We start from the raw sequence: 25555 nt of genomic DNA, 5'->3' as shown, positions 1-25555 counted from the left end.
GCAAGGTTGGACACAGTTTTCTATGACCACCTTGGCTAGGATTTTCCTTGAAAAGCAATTGTACTTTGGCCTACAAGGATACCTCCACATTATGTGTATCGTATGCATACATTTATATTGATGTTCTATGTCTGCATATCTGCATATCTCCATATCTGCATATATGGATACATATGCATATACAATCTTAATTCTAAAATAGTAACTTCTATAAATGTGAGGCTTCAGACACCTGGCTGGCTCAGTTGGTAGAGTGTGTGACTCTTAATCTTGGGTTTGTGAGTTTGAGTCCCACATTGTGGGTACAGATTACTTAAAAATAAAATCTTTTAAAAGATTTTTTAAAAATGTGAACCTTCAAAAGCCATTCAGGATGATTGTGCCTGTCTTGGAACATGCAGCTATTTCCTAAGGAATTATATAATGTCATTTCAAATGCACCCAAGAGTAATTACAGTGGAAAACTCAGAGGAAAATCTGAAGTCATTTATAATTTGGATGTATTATGCTATTTCTTATGGTCAGGCCAAAATCTTGCACAGACAACAAATGGAAGCATTAAAGAAAATTATTATTTCATCTTTAATAATATAATAATATTGATAATTAAGAAAAATCTCAGCATCTAAGTAACTGCTCAAAAGAATAAGGATTAGATATTCCACTGCATTAGAACAATGAATAGAAGTTGTGGTAAATCCTATCAACTACATGAAGATGTGAGATTTCAACTGGATTCAGATCCACAAATAAGTTAGTTAAGTTCTTCTACACTTAAAAAAAAAACAAACAACTTTGCCAACTTAATAATGTGTTTCCCCCAGGTATTAAGGTATTATGAAGAAGCGTTATTTGTTCAAAGTATGCTTAGTTCTAATGAAAACAGAAAACTAGATGCTTGAGAATTACCAAAGAACCTAAATAAAATAGAAAGAGCATCTAACCAGAAAAATGACACTTTGAGGTCCTCTCTAAGTGACAGGAAAGCTGAAAAGAGTCCTCCTGTACTCCACCCTCCCAAGAGACAAATATAAAGAGACATGCACTTTTTCTAAACCTGGATAGTCTCTATTGAAAATAGAAAGAAGTTGGGGCGCCTGGGTGGCTCGGTCGGTTAAGCGTCCGACTTCAGCTCAGGTCATGATCTCGCAGTCCGTGAGTTCGAGCCCTGCGTCGGGCTCTGTGCTGACCGCTCAGAGCCTGAAGCCTGTTTCAGATTCTGTGTCTCCCTCTATCTCTGACCCTCCCCCATTCACGCTCTGTCTCTCTCTGTCTCAAAAATAAACGTTAAAAAAAAAAAATTAAAAAAAAAAAAAAAAAAGAAAGAAAGAAGCAAGTCAAATAACCTGCCAGAGAGCTTCACATCTTTGGATAGTCTTCTGAACTTGGGATATTTACATACATCATACCTGATTCTGAACCCCAGAAGGCCACTTGTCCTTACTGTAACATCCTCATTCCTTTCCCTTCCCTTTCCCTCCCAGAAGTTGACGCTACCTTTCCAGCAGATAAGAGGTCCCTTCGACAGTACACCCTGGGAGCTTCTGACTAGGTAGTACTTTAAGTGCTTCTGCTTCTTTGGCTGGGTGGTGAGCTTCAAGTTAATATGGTTGGAAAATTCTGTGAAATACCGAAATCCTCTTTCTCCACAGCCGATACAGTTTCCGGAAAACCCTGAAAGAAGACAAACCAAAGTTACCGGTGGATTTGTAAATTGATACAATACTTTTACATATGAAAAGTATAGAAATATTCAGTGCTTTTGACCCAATAATTTCCTAACCTCAAGGAAAAACACCAATTTTTTTTAGCAGAGTTATTTTATAATAGTGGAAGACTGAAAGTAATTTAAATTCTGCTCTAAGTTTAATGGCTAAGAAAATAGAGTGGATAGTAGCATGTGATAGAATTCATACAGTTGACATAAAAATATGAAAAAGTTTGCTTCTAGAGATGCCCATGATTTCCTCCCCACACACTCCCTTCTTAGAGAACTTGCTGGCCCTGGTTCTCTGCCCTACCCACCATGTGCACTGTCACAGATGATTAGATTGTGCTAATATCAGACCCAGTCTGGGACAGTCAGAGTCTCTTTCATGGAATTTTATTTTATTTTATTTTTCAACTTAAAAATATTTTATTATTTATTTTTGTTTTTTTTTTTTAATTTTTTTTCAACGTTTATTTATTTTTGGGACAGAGAGAGACAGAGCATGAACAGGGGAGGGGCAGAGAGAAAGGGAGACACAGAATCAGAAACAGGATCCAGGCTCTGAGCCATCAGCCCAGAGCCTGACGCGGGGCTCGAACTCACGGACCGCGAGATCGTGACCTGGCCGAAGTCGGACGCTTAACCGACTGCACCACCCAGGCGCCCCTATTATTTGTTTTTTATTTGAGAGGTGGTGGGCAGAGGGAGAGAGAACAAGAATCCCAAGCAGGCTCCACACCCAGCATGGAGCTCGATGCAGGGCTCAGGGCCACAATCCTGGGATCATGAAATCAAGAGTCAGATCCCCAAAGGACTGAGACACCCAAGTGCCCCTTTCCTGGAATTTTAAAATAAATACAAATAGAATCAGTCAGATGGAACTGGGCCCTAAATTTGTAAGGTTTTATAAAATTGGAACCCAAGTTGGGGGTTATGTCCAACCACCTGTCAGCTAAGGGATGGGAGAGAATAAATTGGCAACTGTGAAGGTTGTCTGCAGAGAGGAGGGCATGGACAGTGATGGGCAAGCCCAGGTGCTGTCAACTTTCCAGTTCCTATGACAGCTAGCTGTAATTTCTCACACAGGTGCCCCGAGAGTCCCATTTCCTCTTTATTCACCCCCCCCCATACTCAAACTAGCTTATTATCCCTTTAGATCAAACATCCAAACATCTAATTTGTTAGATTATTCAAACAAAATAAAACTTTCAGTGACCTGCTTAGAGCAGGGGGCACAGAAAGAAGAAATGGAGGAGGCTAAGAGGATGTGAGGCTATCCTTTGCTTAATTGGAAATCAATCCCGTAATATCACAGAGAAAAGTCACACAGAAATAATGTGAGTTCCTCTGGTTGTGACTGAGGAGGAAGCATCATATGTACTGCCATGTAGTGAACAAGGACAAGATAGGTGTAAATGAGAAAAGGCATTCCAAACTCCACACGTACAATCTCTCTCTATATAAATGACTAACTTAAAATCAATCCACTGATGAAGTGATACTCTTTTTAAACCCCTAAACCAACCTGTTAACAAAGATATAAAAGGAGAGAAGAGAAAGGCCACCAGGATTAAAGACAGAATATCTCACAACATACCAATCGCAGACAGTCAATTCTGACAATCAATAGAAATGGCAGTCCAATTTATTATTTTTTCAACAATTACTTACTGAGCATCCACCTATATACCAGGCATGATGCAAAACTGGAAAAACAGAGATAGTCATATCTTCTGATCGGTTATATAAAATTAGTAATTTATATAATTAGTTTATTACTGTTACTTTATAGAAATGTAAACATAAATTATTTAAAATATATTCAGAGATGGACTGAATTTGAGAGCATTTGGCTAGCTGTCCAATGCTTTATAGCTACAGGCCAAAACCAAAAAAAGAAAAAAAAAATGCCAATTTTTTTCACCGAGTTCCCAAGCCATCTAATCATCCATTTCTCCATGCATCCATGCATCTAGCCAACAAATCCATCCATCCATCCAACAAATACTTATATACTCTACCATATGCTAGGCACTCTTTCAGGTACCAGGTTTTCAGCACGGAGCAAAGGAGACAAAACCACTGCCTCCATGTAACTTACATTGTGGTGCGATTATCAGGCCTTGACAGAAAAGTGCCTGGCTTGCCAGGCAGATGTAGAACCCAGTAAAATAATATAAGAACATTTTAGTCAAAACAATTAAAGATGGTGCCTCCCAAAAGAGGCTTATCTGGTAGATCCAAGTAGTTCATAAAAGATTAGCGTGAGAATTAAAATTAACAAATTACTGAGGTGAGGTTTTATCTTTTTTCTTTTGCTTATTCTCTGAGGTGAAAAGCAAGAGAATATACAAAGGAAGAAAAGCAAAGGATCTGGACAATCTTCAAAGAACAGAGATGGCACATTAATGATGAGAATTAACAATATTTAAGACAAAGAATCCTACAGCTCATTTTTTAAACTCTGTACAGTTTCAGTATCAGTCTTTGTTCAAGAGAGATTTTATCTGCCCAAAGTTCTTGTTGTCATCATCACAAAAAATAATACCTCTTACAGCTAAATTACCTATCTAGTGTTTCTGTCAACCAAGTCTTCCAATTGCACAGTAGATTTGGGACACATGAATGAACTGCCAACTGGATCAATATATACTTTTTAATGTTTATTTATTTTGAAAGAGAGAGAGAATGAGTGGGGGAGGGGCAGAGAGAAAGGGGGAAAGAGAATCCCAAGCAGTCTCCATGCTTAGCACTCAGTGCAGAGTCCAGTGCAGGACCAGATCCCACAACTGTGAGATCATGACCTGAGCCAAAATCAAAAGTCAGACACCGAGCGAACTGAGCCACCCAAATGCCCCCTCAATATATTTTTTAACCAATTCCTTCACTCACAGTCTTTTGAATCAGCATAATTTATATAAAAAGTTTATAAATTGATATTGGAGTTCACTGGGATTCTAACATATTCGAAGCTTAAAATTTTTCCCACTATACTTGAATGCATACTAAAATAATCTATCATCAGTAAGAAATGTTGGATGGATATTAACATACAAAAATCTCAACAACATGCTTATCTAAGAGAAAAGTTCTACCATCTTGCTGCACTACACTTTCACTTGGAAAGTGGTTACTAAAAAATTATGTCCATTCACAAGGCTAGAGAAAGCAAACAAACTTCCATTTCTATAAAGGTATTAATAAATATGACAGAATGGCAGAATAATAACCATTTAAAGAGCAAGTGCTCTGTGCCAGGCACTGTGCTGGATGGTTTGCCTTATATACATCATCTCATTTGATCTTTACAACCCTGAAAGTTAGGCATCATTGGCCTCTTTTTATAGATGAGAAATCTGAGACCTCATGAGAATAAGTAGCTTGCCCCAGTTCTGAAAATACTAAGTGGCAAATCTGGGATTTTAATCCCAGTTCCAACTCCAATGACCAAGGTCTTTGATCTCATATTCATTATTATACACAATCATGAAATCTATTCTTCTTCTTCTTCTTCTTCTTCTTCCTCTTTTTAGAAACAGAGCGTGTAAGTGGGGGAGAGTAGCAGAGGGAGAGAGAGAGAGGGAGAGAAGGAGAAGGAGAGAGAGAGAGAGAGAGAGAGAGAGAGAGAGAGAGAGAGAGAGAGAATCTTAAGCAGGTTCCATGCTCAGTGCAGAACCCAATGCAGGGCTTGATCCCATGACCCTGGGAACATGACCTGAGCCGAAATCAAGAGTCAGACGTTCAGCCGACTGAGACACCCTGAAAATCTATTATTCTGATGGTGTTTCTTGTATCCTTTCATGATGTATTCTAGGAGGATTCCTCTAGTCATGAAGAATCATTAAGCAAAAAGGCATCATGAGATATTTTTCTGTGTCTGTGGTCAGAGCCACATGTAAACTATTCCATCTGATGTCACGGTGATGCTTTTATTTATTTTTTAAAAGTTTGTTTGTTTATAGCAATCTACAACCAATTTCTGACTGAGCCAGCCAGGCACCTCAACACTATGATGCTTTTAAAATGCTAAAAAGAAGTTTCCCAAAATTGTTATACCACAGCCAACTAGATTACTAGCTCTGTGTCTTAACATTTTTGTGCTCCCACAACACAGCCTAGTATGATTTTTGTCACATAGTACATTTTGAATAAAGTGTTGAATGAATGAGTGAACAGATACTTAGAAACTTCTTTGCTAATTTAGTCCAAGTTATAAACTTTACCATTAGGCTTCTGTGTTAAACCATCTGCTCAATTTCACTAAAAGAAAATCATCATCTTTTTATGAAAGCCTATGGAAATTATCACTTCTTTTCCTATGAACCAAGAAAAAGCTTTGAATTATAAGTTAAGGAACTTTTATAAAGCATGGATAGGGTTACTTTCTAACTCAGGATACTGATGTATATATTTCCAGACTTTCTGATGACACTGTGTAACTAGGAAAAATGTTATCAAACTAAACAAGTACAGCTTACGAACAATACAATTCTTGAATTCTTTGCCCTCTTTCCTTTCATTTTTATTATTTTCACTAAAGACATCTCATGTGCCATCTTGTCTTCTTAATTAAAAATAAATCCAGGGGCGCCTGGGTGGCGCAGTCGGTTAAGCGTCCGACTTCAGCCAGGTCACGATCTCGCGGTCCGGGAGTTCGAGCCCCGCGTCAGGCTCTGGGCTGATGGCTTGGAGCCTGGAGCCTGTTTCCGATTCTGTGTCTCCCTCTCTCTCTGCCCCTTCCCCATTCATGCTCTGTCTCTCTCTGTCCCAAAAATAAATAAAAAACGTTGAAAAAAAAAATAAATCCAGTCTTTATTTCCCATGATGTAAGGAAGCTAGGTTGTGAAAGAAAAAGTCCAGACTCAAAGTAAAGCCAGAGAATAAAACAATTCTGAGATACAGTAATACATTTTACATAATATGTATATTCCTAGTTACTTTGGTTGAACTAATGCTAAATATAACATGGGAATCACATCAATCAAATATAGCTAGGAATGATGGGTAGTATGGAGAAACTACCAAAAACTTACAAAGCAGATAATCTGCAGCTGAATAACTGAGAGTTGACTGGACATCAGGTCTAGATCAATAACTCTGTACAGAGTGAATCCTACTTTGCTTTACACAGAATTAATTTTTGATAAATCGCATGCCATCCTTTAGCTTGGCTTGAAAAGGCCGCCTCTTCAAGGCGGGTGTTTTGGGAATGAATAAAAAATAAAAGCTAATTTTTAAGAAGTTACTAAAAGAAAAAAAATGTTTCATACATGAGTTAATTACAGAATTCCCAATTAATTCTGTGATCTAAAAAAAAAATCTGTGATAATTTAACATGTTTTTTTAATTTTTGTTTTTTTATTTGAGAGAGAGAGCAAGCGTTGGGCAAAGGGGCAGAAATAAAGAATCTTGAGCAGGCTCCATGCTCAGTACAGAGCCCCACGTGGGGCTTGATCCCACAACCCTAGGATCTTGACCTGAGTTGAAATCAAGAGTCAGACGCCCAACCAACTGAGTCACCTAGGCACCCCTATGATAATTTAAACTTGTAGTTTAACTCCTTCATCTTGGAAGGAATTTTATAGGTGTGAAATACTCACCTAAAAGTGCATTTTTCCCATGATCATCTGGTAGAAATCGCTTGTCTACAGCACACACGAGGATGTGTTCAGGCAGATTGGGAGACTTGGCCCCTACCAGGAGGAATCCTGCTGGGATGTCGATTTGTTCCATACAAAGAGATACCAAACGCAAATCCTTTCCTGCTTGACAAAAACCTAAAAATGGTAAAAAGGACACAGTAAAATGTTTAGAAAGGTCCTATCTCCTTATCACCCATCTGGAGAGTGGATTTGCCTATGGGAAATCCCATAAAGGCATAATCCCATAAAAAATTAAGGAGTAGATTATTTTTTTTATGTTTATTTTTTGAAAGAGAGAGGGAGAGAAAGAGCAAGCTGGGGGAGGGGCAGAGAGAGAGGGAGAGAGAAATCCCAAGCAGGTTCTGCACTTTCAGTGCAGAGCCCGATGCGGGACTCAAACTCAGGAACTGCGAGATCATGACCTGAACTGAAACCAAGATTTGGACGCTCAACCGACTGAGCCACCCAGGCACCCCAGGACTAAATTTAAAGTCCATATACTCCAACCTGAAGACAAATCTATCATACGTACCCCCTTCCCCCGAGTGGAGCTGAAAACACACAAAAAGGAGGTATTTCTGACAAGTTCAGCCAACATTTATGACTTTATATTTTCTGATCTACAAGTAAGCAAATGATAAATACACACAGAGCTTTGAAAAATGTATGTAATTTTTATGTGTATGTAGTACAATATTTTTATACTTTCAAAGCAAGTTCATATCTATAAATGGTGACTGTCATAGAAGAGAGAGGCTTCCATTTCACATAGGAAGAGACTGCACTTCAGATGTGGCTCATAAATGAATGGGCCAGAACTAGAACTCAGAACTGTGAAGTCATTTTTGTAAGCTACAACAGAACAACACATAACAAAACCTTACATAACCACGTTGTGTACCAAAACATATTACACTAACTAATTAGTTCATCATTTATTAAAAATCACTTGCAACAGATGCTACCCTAGGCCTGGGGATAGAATTGAACAAATATATCTTCCCCCAAGAACCTACATTATAGTCTAATTGGAAGAATGTATAAGGAACCAATAATCACAAAACAATATTACAGAGGACAGCTATTTTCTACTGCAAAGCACCTATTTCACATCTTCTGGGAGATAATCAAACCTCCTTGAACTCTAATCACGTGATTCCTCTGGAGAATGGGGATATTCTAGACTGACAGGAGGTAGCACCTGATCCAAGCTGGCCACTATAATATCCCACCTTTCCAGCCATAGTTGATTAGTCAGGGACACCTGACATAAACTGGGACAATCAAAGCCTTTTCTCAAGGAATTCCAAATATGGAGCCAGAAAGAGTATGACTTAGTTTGATCTGTGGCAGCTCAGTTCCTTGCCTTGTGAGAGAAGTCTGTCAGCAGACAGGAGGCTCAAAGGGAATGTTCCAGCAGTGTGTGGACCCCTGAAACCCAGCTGTATGTGCGTTTCCCAAGGTCAGATTGTGAAACCTTTTGCTTAGGAATTCTTTGAATAATATCTTCACTCTACCTAAAGCTAATTTCAGTTGGGTTGGGTTTCACCTGCAGCCAAAAGAGGGTAAATACAAGTATGAAAAATACTATTTCAGAGAGTTGCAGAAGGTAAACAATGGACACCTAAATCTCCACACACAAACCTGAGGAGACCATCATCACCCAATACAAAGTAGAGAAAGACCCTGCTAAATTCTGCCAGTATCAATTTATAGTATGATGTTCACCAAATGCCAACAAACAATTGGATGCAATCAGTTATTATAAGAGAAAAAAAATCCAAATATTGTATGAAGTTGTGGCGCACATAAATCTACCATGATCTACTGCATGGTTGAGCTCATCAAACCTCAAAAGCAGACATAATGGAATTGGAGGAAGTCAACAGAAGAAAGAATAAAATGATAAAATAATGGGGTTCAACCATCTCAAGCTTATAGGCTCCCTTTAACACTAAAATAATTCAAATTTAACTTTTAGTGTTTGTTAATTGAAAAAAACAAAAGCAGAATATTACTGTGAATTAACAATTTTGAATGAATCTATATTTTATTAGTCACAATATCATCTATATTTTTTTTTCAACGTTTGTTTTATTTTTGGGACAGAGAGAGACAGAGCATGAACGGGGGAGGGGCAGAGAGAGAGGGAGACACAGAATCGGAAACAGGCTCCAGGCTCCGAGCCATCAGCCCAGAGCCTGACGTGGGGCTCGAACCCACGGACCGCGAGATCGTGACCTGGCTAAAGTCGGACGCTTAACCGACTGCGCCACCCAGGCGCCCCAATATCATCTATATTTATTTGAAAAATAGTCATTTATACATGCAGGTCATATTATTTATTCAGTTTACACACAGTTTTTGGAAGCTATGGATACATAAAAGCCCTAAAAAAAATTCTGCTGCCCCCACCCCATTTAAGGGACAGAACTCAGGTTTGAAAGTGGGGAAATGATGATGATGGTATCAATGGCAGAAAAATTTATGGAGAACTTAATATAAGCCAGGCATGGTACTAACCATTGTACAGATTATTTTATTTAATCCTCTGAACAACTACCAACTCCTTTCCATAGATGGAGAAGTTGAGGCTCAGGAAGGTTAGGGAACTTGTGCAGTGTTATATAATGAGTTCAGTAATGTTCAGGATGTAAGACATGGTAAGTTTGCTATATAAAGACAGATCAAGGGGTGCCTGGGTGGAGCCTATTTAAGATTCTCTCTCTCTCTTCTGCCCCTCCCCCACTTGTGGACATGTTCGCTCCCTCTCTCTCTCTCAAAAAAAGAAAAAGAAAAGAAATAACACCTTTATCATGACTTGCTACAAAAGGCAGAACACGTATCTTCCCAAAAGATGCAGAAAATTCAGTGATGAGAAGTTCATGATTGTCTATTGACAAAAAACAGGATGCGTGGGGAACTATCTCTGTTACTAAGAAGTAGTAACAAACCTTTCTACGACTTTGACTCACACCATATTAGAAAGAGTGGACTAGATGAAATGATAGTCTGTGCCAATTTGTATGAATTTTCAAATTATTACCAGCTTTTTAGAACATCAGAGCTATATAGAACCTTAAGATTATCTGATATAGGATCTCTCAACAGGCAGTTATTAAACTCCCAGGGACTTAGAGGTATTCCATGATACTTGAAGTTATAAGACAAAATCAAATAGTTACCAATTTCTAAAATCTAACAAATAATTATTCTAATATTAAAGAATGTTCTGAGTGCTTTCCCTGCTACACATAGAGGGAGAGTGGAAACCTGTTGAATGAATTCAGGACTCACTTGTTTGAACCCTGTATCAGTGTATGGCTTTGATTTTCACACAACTGTTTTTATTCTTAGCCATTTGTATTGATATTGTGCTTAATTTATACTCATCATACATTGTTGGTTAATGATAGGAAGCACTGATTGTGTTAATGAACACAGTAATGTTACAAATGTGTCTAAAGATGCTCTTGCTAGATTTATGAAAGTTAGATTCAATCCCAACCCCACTCATTAAATTATAAAATTATATAAAATGCACCAATATGTTTTTGGGCACCCCACCCCCAAAAGCAATGTCAAGGTAAAATTTTGGTGATTACAATCCAACTTCGCTTTTCATGTAGGAGAGAAAAGCCTACCTCATTTTGCAGCATGTTCAGTAGCAGAAATTCTGCACACAGCAGCCTGAAATCTTTTCATCATATAGATGATGTAAAAATTATAAAAATAAACTAGCATATCCTTTTAATCCTAAAATTTCAAATTTTGGGTATTAAAAGTAGATTTTGATTTTCTTTTTATTTGATGCTGGAAAACATTTAAATATACTCAGCCCCCTGAAAAGCTATAATATTTTATTTTTGAATTTGTCAATAAAATATGCTTTTTCTTACACAACCGATTTTAAATACATTAAGTAGCAATTACTGAATGATAAAATGTAGACAATTTTTCTCATATGCATGAATAATATCAAAGAGTATATTAACATACTGGTCTAAAATAAATACTTTCTACTTAAAATCAATTCTTTATCATATGCCATGTAGTGACAGAATTAGGTTTTAAATTCCTAAAAAGTTCAAAAGACTATATATTAGTATAAAAGAAATTTGTGAGTCAAAGATTGGGTAACACTAATCTATTTAATATGTAAATGAGGACAATGGGGCCTATAAAGCTTAAGAAAATGGTCCAATTTTTAAAATATTCAGTAACTGGAGAAAGTGGGACTAAAACCCAAGTCTCCGGACTCCAAATTAGATACTCCTTCATCCTCATTAACATCTCTGACTCATATAATGCTTCACCTTCCCTCAGTCTGATGTAGGACACTCTCCTATTACTTCTTCCTTGCCTTTTTTTGGAGTCCTATTACCCAACTTTCTAAGTTGAATCTTTGGTCTATTGGCACTCACTTACCTCATACTTGCTGATGAGTCCTTAAAATTCATTATTTTTCTGATGAGTTTTCTTTTTTTAAAAAAGCTATTTATTTATTTTGAGAGAGACAGAGACAGTGCAAAGAAGGGCAGAGAGAGGGAGAATCCTGAGCAGGCTCTGTGCTGCCAGAGCATAGCCTGACGTGGGGCTGAAACCCATGAGGCCACATAACTTGAGCCGAAACCAAGAGTCAGACACTTAACCAACTGAGCCACCGGGCACCCCTCTGATGAGATCTCTAAAAGCAATACATTGCAGCAAAAGGAGACCAAGGGGGAAAGTACAATTTTTGTTCTTGACTTAACAGAGATAGAGTCAAGAGGACTTAGTGTGGAGAGTATCTGAAGAAAGCAGGATTTTCTGTAGAAGAGAGATGATTTCAGAGTGATTTCTGTGGCAAAAAAGGAGAGCTACACAGTCCACTCAAATTAAGAAATACAAATAGTTTTTACTACAGCCTTTAGTATGAGGACACCTAGAGGTCAAAAGTAATAATTATTCAACAATGACTGGATCCTCAGAGAAGCATGTTTTCTAGTCTCCTCCCCACAAAAATTTTAAGGGATGCTCATGACAATAAAAAGAGAAAATGTCCTATTTTATGCTAAAAAAAAAAAAAAGCTGCAATGATGAGAGCATGTAAAAGGGGTACAGGAACCAACTGAAGGTGCTCCCAATGTCCAAAACCAGAACAATCTGAGCAGTGAGGTAAAGTAGTATTGACTTATAACTCAACATAAAATAAATATCCACGAGTACATAATAATATAAATAAATGAGTGAATAAAGTAGTAAGTGGGGGGGGGGGGAGACAAATCCCCATACAGAATTTTAAATAATTTATGTAGATACTCTGCCCTCAAGAAGGTGGAGCATAATTCCCTGTTCCTACAGTATAAGCTGAGCATAGTGACTTTCTCCCACAGTATGGCAAGTGGGGGAAAGAGTGGAGATCACACTACCTCGGCCAGATGATCTACATCAACATCAACCCTCATAAATCATGTTGACAGAATGTACCCTTGATACAATATGATGAAAATGGCAATGTGATCTTTCTCCCCAAAACCCATAACCCCAGTCTAATTAGGAGAAAAATATCAAATTCCAGTAGAGGGTCACCTACAATATACCTGACCAATAATTCCGAAAACTGTCAGGGTCATCAGAAACAAGGAAAGTCTGAGAAACTGTAACAGCCAAGAGAAGCCTAAAGAGACATAACAACTAACTCTATTTTAGTATCCTGAAGGGATTCTGGAAAAGAAAAGAGATATTAGGTAAAAACTAAGGAACCTAAATAAACTATGAACTTTAATTATTATTAAAATTAGTAATAATGTAAGATAATAATAGGAGAAACTGCAGGAATATATAGAAACTCTATACTATTGTCTCAATTTTTCTTTAAGTCTAAAACTGTTCTTAAAAAGTAAAGTCTATTTTTACAATGTCCAATTTTATCTTCTTGCCTTCATGTTACTCACTAACACAAGCCACTCAGCCAATTTGATTAAGAGGAAAGAAAATAGGAGAGAAAGAGAAGGCAAGGCTGAGTCCAGCAACAGGGTAATTCAAGAAATAAATCAATTCAAGGCCAGAAATGGTGGCAACATCAAGAAAAAGTTCCTAAATTGAGTTTGTAATTATTCTGAGAATACACTCACCTGGCAAAGATTTGGCTTTTTGCTGTGACACCTTTTACCTGTCTTTTCTAAATCCTAATTTTGGGGGGGGGGGGGTGGGATTCAGATCAGCTAATTATATACAAAATATATTATGAGGGATCCCCAAGTAAGAAAAAACATTATGCAAAGAACAATATTTATTTTTTTAAGAATGAAAATAAGCTCTGTGTGTCTGTAAAGAAAAAAAGAGTGAGTAGCTAAAGAATCTATGAAATGTGATTATATTTGAAGGTCTGTAGGATCCAAATATCTAGTGTAACAGGTAGTTCTGGTCTCTAGAAATATGTCAGATTATTAATATAATAAAGACCAACTACTCAATCTCAATTAAAACCTCAAACAAAATGAAAAGAAACCTTACTACAACCCTGTAGTGTGATTTTGAATCACATCTGAACTAATCCTGAAAGAAAGACAGAATCTTTTTTTAGGGGCTTCTGGAAGACCTGGGGGAAGAGTGCCCTAAGGAAGGATCTATGCCTGTTTACTGTATGCAAGTAAGGAAAGATAAGTTATCGATGTTGGCACACAAATAACAAACTTGTCCCTAAATAGCTTCATTTTCTGAGAATAATACTGAAATGCTGCCTTAACCCCAAGACCTTTGCAGCAAATTATTTTAATTTAAAAAAAGGAATAATGGTAGAGGGCCCTTCTTTGTAAACTTCATCTGCATTTCCTTAAGAAAATAGCCAAGGTTTTCACTTCACAGAACCAGATTTGCATTCTCCAATTATCTCCAACTTGAAGGTTACAGAGTAATCTAAGCGGGGGGAGGGGAAAGTTTACTGAAACAGCTGTAAACACAAACTAAAGTAATCAAAGCAGTATTTGGAAGCCTCAAATTTGGTTGCCCTTCACCCCTTTAGACAATCAACTGCCTCCCAGCAGGGTGGGAACCTACACTATTCCAATAATTTACATAAGAAATTAGCAACCAAAATTTACATCTGAATGGTAACCCCCAGAAGCCCATCAGGTATTAAGTATCTGCTTATCTAAATTGCCTCTAAAAATAGCTTTACCTTCCTTTAAGTCTTAGGTAAATAGAGGATTTCCCATGAAGGGAAGGTGGTATGCTAAAACAAGTCCAGGCATTACATTGTCCTAATTCACTGTCATTTCTATAAGAAAAATTTCACAACTGTTCTGTCTTTGGGTGAGAGGGTTCTTAGAACTACCCTAGAATGAGCCAAATTGAAACAGCTATGGACAAACTTTAAACTATCAAATTATGAACTATGCTTTTTGTTTTTAATGGCCACCTTGAGGTGAATTAAAGGGGAAAAAATATGGACATGCAATTAATTATAAGAAACCAAAGTAGCTGATGTAGGAATCTACGTCTATGACCTGTGTTTTCAGGTTGTCTTGGAATTTGAATTTATGCTTGGGTGCTATATTTGTTTCCCCCCCCAGAAAAACTGCATCTCCAAATCTTTTTCCTTCATATCTAAAATTAACTATTACCCTTCCCTTACACTTTACATAATCGCCTCATGGTAAGAGTAGTGTTCTCATGTTTTAAAGTTCAAGAAATAGTTGCTCTCTGTTAGATCACTGAGTGTATCTTGGTGAACACTAAATATACCTGATTGTTAGTAATACCAGTGTCAGCACCCCAAAAGGCAAACTAAAACATATTTAGAGCACAGGAAAAACAGGAGAGCCCCTCCTCCATTTTTGGTATAAAATTTGATATTTCATAATTATCCCCTAAAGCTTTGACTCTCGTTCTATTTAATTCTTAAATATAACAAGATTCTCAATGACAAGCCAACAATATTTTAAGCACAATTTCAATATTTGGTCATTAACTGTTAAGTATGACTTGACTGATAAATAAAAGGCACAAAAATGGATATAAAACAGCCAAGTGGAAACCTAACCCAGTCACTTGCTACACAACTACCTATCATACCAAGAATAATGAGTAAATTTGATGCATAATATTAAGTCTGGGCAAAATAAATCAATCACATCTGGAAGCAAATTTATAAGAAATAGTGCAGATAGGATTAAGGATTTTGAGCTCTTTACAGCTTATCAAATTCTTGAAAGGAAGAAAAGGAAAGGAAAAGAAAAAGAAAAAAGAAAAGAGGGAGGGAAGGTAAAAGAGAAAGAGAAAAGAAAGTCAAGAAATAATAAAACTTCCAAGCAGTGCAAACTCATTTATCTGGATTTGCACATTTGAATCTTTAGTTTACCCCAAATTATTTACAATTCAAGCTGTGTAGGGAGAATGTCCTGAAATCTTACCCCTTTCCGCCTCACTCCTCACCCCTAGGATTTGCATGCATTGTAAACACCCCAGGTCCAAGTCAATCAGGGTATAAAAACTGCACTCTGGCTAATATGGATAAAGTAGAATCCACATACTAATTAGGTTGGGATTACCAGAAAATAGCACTGTAAATACTAAATGTAAGGAAGAGAGTATATTTTAAAGTTGTGACATCATCAAAACCATGAAATACTGAGAATGTTTTATATTAGGATTTCCTTTTTAAAGTGTGGTTAAAGCCGTGGTGGAAGAGGAGGTTGACAAAATAAATAAAATGGGATTATCAAAATATGTACATTTTTATCTTCTACAGATAACACTATACTGCATGAGTGTTCAGAATAAATGAAAAAGGTAAATATAAAACATCTGATATCTCTATTAATGTTTTTGAGGTTGGAACAGAAAGAAGTAGGAAGACAGGACACTTAAAAAGTACCTGAGATAGTAGCATTCTTGCAGGAAAAGCCCTGACTTGGGCCTAGGCTTGCTTTTGCCACATATCATCTCAGAGAAGTCATTCAACTGCTGTGAATCTTACTTTCTTCATCTATAAGATGAAGCAATAATACCTGTCTTTCTTATAGACACCTGCTGTGAAGTCACAGAAGATAATGTCAGTGAGACCATAATCATTCCTCATTCTTTTCTGTAATTACTGGTTTCCAGCCTTCAGCACCACATGTAATGATTGAAAACTAGCCAGACAATAAAGAGGAATTGGTAAAAGAAAGAAAAGAAAAGAAAAGAAAAGAAAAGAAAAGAAAAGAAAAGAAAAGAAAAGAAAAGAAAAGAAAAGAAAAGAAAAAAGGAAGGAAGGAAGGAAGGAAGGAAGGAAGGAAGGAAGGAAGGAAGGAAGGAAGGAAGGAAAGAAAGAAAGAAAGAAAGAAAGAAAGAAAGAAAGAAAGAAAGAAAGAAAGAAAGAAAGAAAGAAAAGAAACCCACCATCTGTAGTGCAAGACCCTTCTGGGGCAGGTTTTTGTGAATAGGGAATTGGTGGGCTATTTGAATCAGACATTTCTTCATCATCTTCGTCATCTTCCATTTCATTAACTGTTAGATTGTTAGAAAAATCCAGGCTTCCATTTTGAGTGTAGCGGTGCACCAAATCTTTATCCAGATCCTCCACCTTGGGTTTTACATCTGGGTGAGCAAATAAATTACAACTAATTTAATAAAAAGATGCTTATAGAAAAAATAACCAAAAGAAAAATTCATACTTCTGAAAGATATCAGAGGACAGGAAGACTAGCAATGTCTAATATTATATCAATTTATTTCAGAGGTCCCCAGATTTGGAATTTCCACTTCTTTTAAAAGAAATCTAGAAATGTGTGGGATTGAGAAACTTACCTGCAGATGAGAAAGGATGCTGGTCAGGGTCCAGGTACAGCTGGGAAAAAATTGGCCGTGGAACCACACTACTACATCTGAGAGAGGCTTCTATGGAGTTGTGGAGAGCTTCCTCAAATTGAGCAGATTTCAGTTGCCCAGCATATGAATTCCCCATGGTCTACACCACCCCCCCCAAAGAAAAAGAGGAAGAAAGGAGAAAATTTATATAATTAGAGGACTCTATGACTGCAAAGTACACGTAGAGCTGATATAAACTATACTCATATATCTTGTTAAGATTCATATATGAACCCTACCTATATTTCCTAAGACAACCTGTTTTAAATTCTCTGTTACATAACTTTTGCTTTTTGTTTTCATAATCCAAATCCATTTCAAAAAGGCCCTTTAGAGGATCTTCTATCTGAGAATCAAACAGTAATAAATGCTTTAAGTCAAGGTTCTCTGACCAGTAAATCAAGATTGACCTGTCAATCATGAAGCCTAACATGATGACAATGAGGCCACTCCTCCTTAAAACTAGTGGGCTACCATGATCCCATTCCAACTCTATCAGTGCTTTCAGAGTAAATATCTAGTTACTGCTCTCTCTACTAAGATCTTCTTACCCTGGCAGAATAGGGGGAAATTCTTCTCTTGGGGGGGGGGGGGAAGAAGAAGAAAGAAAGAAAGCTTTGTAATACTATATTTGACAAATTCCTGAAAGCAAGATTTTAGCCTTTTAAACCCAAAGAAGTCATTTATGCATAATTAGTATTTATTTAAAAAAAAACAGTTTTTTTTTCCTTAATCTGAATCACAATCTTATTTGAGACCCTCTAGGAATGTATAGAGTAAGAAGTTCGAAAGCCATGGCCTTTACTTCTCATAACTGATATTTGTATAGTTCTTGATAGTTACAAAAATCTCCATGAATATCAATAATAACTACAATTCTTTGGGTGCTAACTACTGGCTATACCAACAATTCTCAAAGTATGTTCTGAGGTCACCAAGACCCTTTCTGGGGTCTATGAGATCAAAACTCTTTTCAAACTTATTACTAAGATAGTATTTGCCTTTTTTACTCTCATACGTGTACAGTAGGATTTTACAGAGGCTGCATGATGTGTAATATTGCAACAGGTTTAATTAGAAGCAGATAGATCACTTTTCTCACTAACTTTTTTTTGGAAAATATAGTTATTTTCCCCAAAATGTTATATATAATAACATATATATTATATGTTGACATATAATGGGTTATATATAACACATATATGTTATATATAATAACACATATATTATATGTTGACATATAATGGGTTATAATTTTAACTTTTAAAGTTAATATATATTTTAAACATTTCTTACTCTTAGTTTCTAATAAATATTGTCTACATAAACAAAACTCAATTTTGATTCTGGGATCAAAAATGTGAGAGCTGTGGAGCTAGACAGTACCCTAAATATTTTATAAAAATTATTTTATTTAGGGCACCTGGGTGGCTCAGTTGATTAAGACTCCCGACTCTTGGTTTCAGCTCAGGTCATGATCCGTGGTTCTTGGGTTTGAGCCCTGCATCGGGCTCCATGCTGGCAGTGTGGAGCATGCCTGGAATTCTCTCTCTAACCCTCTCCCTCTCTGCCCTTCCCCAGCTTGTGCTCTCACATGTACTCTCTCTCTCTCAAAATAAATAAATAAACTTCAAAAATATATTTTATTTAATCCTTAGTATTCAGAAGTAGGTAGGACTTGTCTCACTTCATCAATGAAACAATTGGGGCTTGGAGAAGCCAAGTGACTTGCCCCCTATCACCCAGCTGGTAAAGGTCAGAACCAGAACTCAATATCTAGCTGTGTGAGGATAAATCCTATACTCCTACAATGTAGGCTCAATTTGGATAAATCTCATTTCAAGAAAGGCAGTTTGAAAATATCATAGCCCCACTTATCCCATCAAAGAGAGGGACAGATACTAAATTTCACCTGGAAAGCCAACTGTGATGGACTCTCTGAAGGGAGTCCCTAGAGGACTTGTTGAGAAGGACCCTAAGCATGCATCTGGGCTCAGCAGGAAAAGGAAGCCAAGATCCAGTCACTCCTAAGCAGGGAAGGGGTAATGCATACAACCTTACTATCAGGCTTCCCAGAGTTATATTCATGAGCTTCAAAGGATTTTGGTGGCTATGAGCTGCTGAGCTGCCTCTATATAGCAAAGAAGGCTGTTTACATGATTCTGGGTAGCAATGAGTAGTATTCAGAGATTTCCATCAGAGTGGCTGCGTTTAGTAAAGCTTTGTTGGAGATTCTTATGATTTGGAGGAAAAGCTGGAATTATATTTTAGCAATCTTTCTCAAAATAGGTAATAAGAAACTAAATACCATGGATTTAAATTAGTAAATTCCTCTTTACAAGTAAAAGAAATTTTATAACTATATGAGGTGATAGATATCAACTAAACTTATATGTAATAATCACTTTGCAAGATATACCTATATCAAATCATCATATTGTACTCCTAAAACTTATACAATGTTATATGTCACTTTTATCTCAGTAAAACTAGAAAAAATAAACTAGATTTCTTCAATTCTTTAAAAAAGTACATACCCAAAAGTATATGTATGATACTCAATTAAAAGTTATAAGTAGAAGCAAAATCAACAAACTCTGTCAAATAAAGTTTTCCTGAAACACCAAGTTTTTGTCCAACCTTCTAAGACTCTCCATTAGGACAACTATAAACATTTAAATTTTCTAAAGCTCAAGACCACACATGATCAAAATAGGGTGAGTTTGCAGGAGAAATATGTTGTGTTACCATTTAATGCATCTAAGTCAAAATTCACTAGCTATTTCACCTTTTTTTTTTCTTTTTTGCTGAAGGGAGAAAACTACCAGCACAGTCAACCATGGGATTTCTTAACCATAGAGAACAATGGAATAACTTCAAAGGTGGACCCTTCTCCAGAGCACCAAGTGCCTGGAAATCTTGCCTCTTTTTAACTATTACCTGCTGAACAAATTACCTTCCTTTTATCATTGAAAACTATATTCTCTAAGAGATTTTTTAGTTTAATAAAGAAATGCCCAATTGTACATGGAGGATTACATAATCTCAATCTCTTTGATTTATAGTTTAAGGAGCAATATAACAAATATGTATATGTAGGGCAAATAAATATTGTGCTGAATAAAAATATTAAATCAGCATAAAAATGGATAATCATGTTTCACCATCATAGAGGATATACATAATGCTATAAGAACATTAGCAATACTCAAGATGACAAAGGGAAGTACCCAGGAAACAGTTGGAAGAGTAAAAGGAAGAGACTGATTATTCCAGATGAAAACATAACTGGACATTTTAAAAACAATAATGATAATATGAAGAATTATAAAACTGACCCCAGACTTTTTTAGTGCTGAGTACAGAGTTCTTCCCTTTACAGTTCAAGTTCAATGCTACCCAATTTCCAGTTCAATGCTATCAAAAGAAGGGTAGAGTTCAAGGAAGCCTTTTTAGTGTATTCTTAATATCATATGCTATAAGGGGCACCTGGGTGGCTCAGTCAGTTGAACGTCTGATTTCGGCTCAGGTCATGATCTTATAGTTCCTGAGGTGGAGCCCCACATTGGGCTTAGTGCTGTCAGCATGGAGCCTGTTTTGGATCCTCTGTTCCTCATTCTCTCTGCCCCTCCCCTGCTCACTCTTTCTCTCTCCCAAAATAAACAAACATTTAAAAATAAAAAAATATATCATATGCTATATGATATAGGGTCACTGGGGGCACTTGTGTGGCTCAGTCGGTTAAGTATCTGACTTTGGCTAAGGTCATGGTCTTGCAGTTTATGAGTTCGAGCCCTGCCTCAGGCTCTGTATGGACAGTTCGGAGCCTGGAGCCTACTTCAAATCCTCTGTCCCTCTCTCTCTCTCTGCTCCTCCCCTGCTTGCTCTTTCTCTTTCTCAAAAACAAACAATTAAAAAAATGTTTAATATCATATGCTATAATATTTAGGGTGACTGGGGGCACCTGATGGCTCAGTTGGTTGAGAGTCTGACTTCAGCTTAGGTCATGAGCTCACAGCTCGTGAGTTGGAGCCCCGTGTCGGGCTCTGTGTTGACAGCTTAGAGCCTGGAGCCTGCTTTGGATTCTGTGTCTCCCTCTCTTTGTGTCCCTCCCCACTCACACTGTCTCTCTCTCTCAAAAACATAAATAAAAACATTAAAAAAATTAAAAAGACATTTAGGGTCACTGAAACTGTTGGCATTATCTACCTAGACTACTGGCCTTCCCTTCCTCTGAATCTCAAAGAGCCCCCAGTGGTTGAGATGGCATAACATACACTAAAAGTCAGTGTATAATAATTGTGATAGGCACTTCACACATAAAGTTAACATTTGAAAAATAAGACTATGTATTCTGAAGTCTTATCTGATGCTTTAATTGTAAGAAGTGTTTGGGAAGCAACTGAAAGGAACATTTTCGTCCTGTGTCTTCTGTACTTGATAACTTCTATAAAAGTACTTACTAAATTAATAATACAGTAACTATTAACCATGAAACATTTGACAAAAGGGAAATAAAAACATTGCAGATCAAGAAGCGGTTTCCCTCAAATTGTATTCCTTCTCCTTTCCATTTTCAATAGAAAAAGGAGAATTGGGGAAAGGCCATGGAGCCATTAGCAGGTACCAGTTTCCCAGGCTACTCTTTTCCTTACTTCTCCAGTCCCTATTCCTAAAACCTCCAGTGAATGAAGCTGCCTGTTCTATGCCAGCCCTTTTATCTTTCTGTAGAAAAGGGAAAAGGCTAGAGCAGAAAGGCACCAAACCACAATGGTGTGGTGGTTTGTACTTGATCCCATTTGCATTTTGAGCAATTAATTAGTGGTGCAGAAAGAGCCCATATTGTATACCATCTCTTTCTTAGAGATTTCTGTAGTGTCACAAGAGTATCTATTAGCATCTCAGCGTCTGTAGTCCTTAATGTCAGCCAGATATATAAAAGATACATATATATGTAGAAATTGCAAGTTTGCTTTCTTCTTGTATGTTGTACAACTCATTCTGAAAAGTAGTTCTACATTATCTGACCTGAAGTTGGATTTATTAGGTAATTGTGGTAATATTAGGTAATTGTGTTTCATGGTTAATAGTTACTGTATTATTAATGTAGTAATTACTTTTATAGAAGTTATCAAGTACAGAAGACACAGGACGAAAATGTTCCTTTCAGTTGCTTCCCAAACACTTCTTACAATTAAAGCATCAGATAAGACTTCAGAATACATAGTCTTATTTTTCAAATGTTAACTTTATGTGTGAAGTGCCTACCACAATGGTAGGCATCTAACAGGCAGATGATATAATAATAGTTGTTGCTGTCATTAATATTACTGGTGGTGGTGGTCCTTGTTGTCATTGTTAAGAAAAGTGAAAGGAAACATTCTACTTTGGACAATTACAATACTGGTAACATGGAGAACTTACTAATTGCCAGATAATACTCTATTGCCTCCTTTTAAGAGAATTGAGGCCTAGGAAAGTTAAGGAATTTGCCCAAGGACAAATAAAAGGAGATGGCAAAGACAGGAGTAGGATCTAGTCAGTTTGGCTACACAACAGCTCTCTTAGGCTATCTTAATCACTTAGACCATTAAGCTGTTTAACCACCTACTATAATGACCTAATTGGGTAAATGGGTATTCTATAAAGTATTACTAAATTGCCAAAACAAAACAAAACAAAACACCCACAAAAACACAAAACAGAACAACCCAAGGAAGAATTTTTTTGTTTGCTGATTTGTCCTTGTCTGTATATGTCACAGTGGCAAGAAGACAAGGCTGAAAAAAGAGTTTTAGCATAAGATATGGGCTAATAGGCACAAAGCCGAGCAATAATTTTAAAAAGTCAAAACAAAATAAAACCGGGGCACCTGGGTAGCTAAGTTGGTTAAGCGTCTGGCTTTGGCTCAGGGCATGATCTCACAGTTCATGGGTTCGAGCCCCACGTTGGGCTCTGTGCCGATAGCTCAGAGCCTGAAGCCTGCTTCGGATTCTGTGTCTCCCTCTCTCTCTGCCCCTTCACCACTCACACTCTGTCTCTCTGTTTCTCAAAAATGAATAAACATTAAAAAAAAATTTAAAAGCAAAATAAAACTATCCCTCCCCTGAATAAAAAGACCCAAACCTCCCTGTATTAGATGAAAGGGAAAGATAAACAAAGGGTAAATTATTTAACAAAGAATAAATACACACATATAAGGAAGGAAGCATAGGCCCGCCCTTGGACTCCAAAGTATCTGATGCATGGGTTGCGTGTCCCCTGATTTTGAGAACTCTCTTGTCCATACCCTTTTTCTTCCCATTTCTTCCAATTTTGGAAGACTCAGTCATGTTTCATTAATCCATTATGTGGCAAGTCTAGAAATCAAAAACATTCTTATCAACTCCCTAAAATATTAGGAATATTTATATAACTTATTTCCCTCCAATATTTCCCCCTGTCTAAAAAAGTTTCTTCTTGGGGCGCCTGGGTGGCGCAGTCGGTTAAGCGTCCGACTTCAGCCAGGTCACGATCTTGCGGTCCGTGAGTTCGAGCCCCGCGTCGGGCTCTGGGCTGATGGCTCAGAGCCTGGAGCCTGTTTCCGATTCTGTGTCTCCCTCTCTCTCTGCCCCTCCCCCGTTCATGCTGTGTCTCTCTCTGTCCCAAAAATAAATAAACGTTGAAAAAAAAAAAAAATAAATAAATAAAAATAAAAAAGTTTCTTCTTCTATTAAGGACAAGGAAAAGTTTCCTAAAACTCAAATGATAAAAAGAAAGAAGGAACCTGAGAGTTTATCTTCCTTGACTTTCTTCTCAAATCAGTTTTTTAAAAAGTACTAGATTTGAGATATGGTCCAATATATTACTTTTGAAAAAGTAACACAGTTTAATTTCTATTACCCTCTTCCATCTGAAGCAGACCACTTAATCCAGGTAGGTAGAAGAAAAAAAAATCTGACCTTAATAATATGATATGAATTTACTGGAAATTTTATAAACACAACTTTTCTTGTGTTCATAAAAACACAAAAACCTGGGAAGTACACACAATAATCTATTAGTAATGTTTATCTATTGATACTGTGTGGTTTTTAAACTGTCTTTTTTGGGGGGCACCTGCCTGGTTCAATCAGTAGAGCATGTGACTCTTGATCTCAGGGTCCTGAGTTTGAGCCCCTCGTTAGGCAGAGCCTACTTAAAACAAACAAACAAAAAAACAACAACAAACAAAAAAACCTATCTTTTTTGTTTTATTAATGTCTTCTAATTTTTAAAGTAATGAACAGTATTATAGCATAATATAATAAAGGAAAAGGAAAATATCATATAGCACGTGAGCTAATCCCAACTCTATGACTATCCTTGAAGTTTAAAAGCAGTTTAAAACAGGCTTATTACTTAATAGCTGGGTTTGCAAAGTGAACACTCTTTACCTTTTCCTGGTGCTTCAAGATTCCAGGGAAAATCCAGATCATTCCAGCACTTAGACTGAGAACCTCTCATCAAGATTTGGAGTTTCCACTACTACTTTCTATCATAATTACTCCAAACTATTTCCCCCCAGTTTTGATATACTGGTATTGGCCCAACCATCTCCCTCAACAAATTCCTCTTTTGACCACGAATAAATATTTTCAAGGTACTACACTTGGCTGTTTATAAAAGCTGACTTTTAATACCAATTATGTGGAGAAGATAAACATTAACTTTAAAATGTATGGGGGGAGGGGCACCTGGGTGGCTAGGTCAGGTAAGCATCGGACTCTTGATCTTGGCTCAGGTCATGATCTCACAGTTCGTGGGATTGAACCCCACATCAGAGACTGCTTGGGATTCTCTCTCTCTCTCTCTCTGTCTCTCTCTCTCTCTGCCCCTCCCCTCCTTGCTATCTCCCTCTCTCTCAAAATAAATAAATAAACATTAAAAAAATAAAATGTATGGGGGAAAAGGATCATTACAGTTAATGACAAGAAAGAACAAGAAAAACACTGATTTAAAAAAAATCATGTACATGCTAAAAGAAAATCTAAGATACTACTTCAGGGTTAATCTAATTTTAACAGCAAGATAGTCTATGCAAAATATAGATGGGTATATATATTTTTTAAACTAATAATTTATTTAAAAAATATTTTAGATTTGTATTTCCAAGAATTGTCTACTGAAGTCTGAGAAGCAATGACAATTCAGTAACAATAAGCACTTCCTAGTACCCTGATTGTGGTTTTCTACTACCATTCCCCACTGAAAAGCATCAAAGCTCCTTGAAGTTATAGCCAATTCCAGGTCTGATGCAGGAAATACACAAGAGGAGCCTTGAACAAAGAGCAAAGAAGCTATTGAGGGGTGATGGATCATGTCAAAAGACATGAGTCAATATGAAATG

General features: G+C 37.0%; 1 protein-coding gene across 12 annotated transcripts in view; it reads right to left on the bottom strand.

Moving 5' to 3' along the window:
• GREB1L (GREB1 like retinoic acid receptor coactivator) overlaps positions 1-25555 on the bottom strand; it is a 290524-nt gene that overhangs the window by 133316 nt on the left and 131653 nt on the right. For 11 of the 12 annotated variants that reach the window (XM_086682583.1, XM_086682585.1, XM_086682580.1 and 8 more), the window contains 4 exons: positions 17128-17287; positions 16720-16917; positions 7312-7488; positions 1498-1674 (listed from right to left, as the gene is read on the bottom strand). In XM_086682583.1, the coding sequence (XP_086538709.1) occupies positions 1498-1674; positions 7312-7488; positions 16720-16917; positions 17128-17284 (709 nt within the window). In that variant the 5' untranslated portion in view covers positions 17285-17287. The remainder of the gene's footprint in view (positions 1-1497; positions 1675-7311; positions 7489-16719; positions 16918-17127; positions 17288-25555) is intronic. The other variant, XM_086682592.1, reaches the window with a different exon arrangement.

The sequence above is a fragment of the Puma concolor genome, chromosome D3 (genome assembly GCF_028749965.1).
Source record: "Puma concolor isolate L17-30 chromosome D3, mPumCon1.1.hap2, whole genome shotgun sequence".
In the NCBI taxonomy this organism is placed as follows: Eukaryota; Metazoa; Chordata; class Mammalia; order Carnivora; family Felidae; genus Puma; species Puma concolor.
The sequence above is the reverse complement of the archived record's forward strand: the minus strand, read 5'-3'. Positions and strand labels throughout refer to the sequence as shown.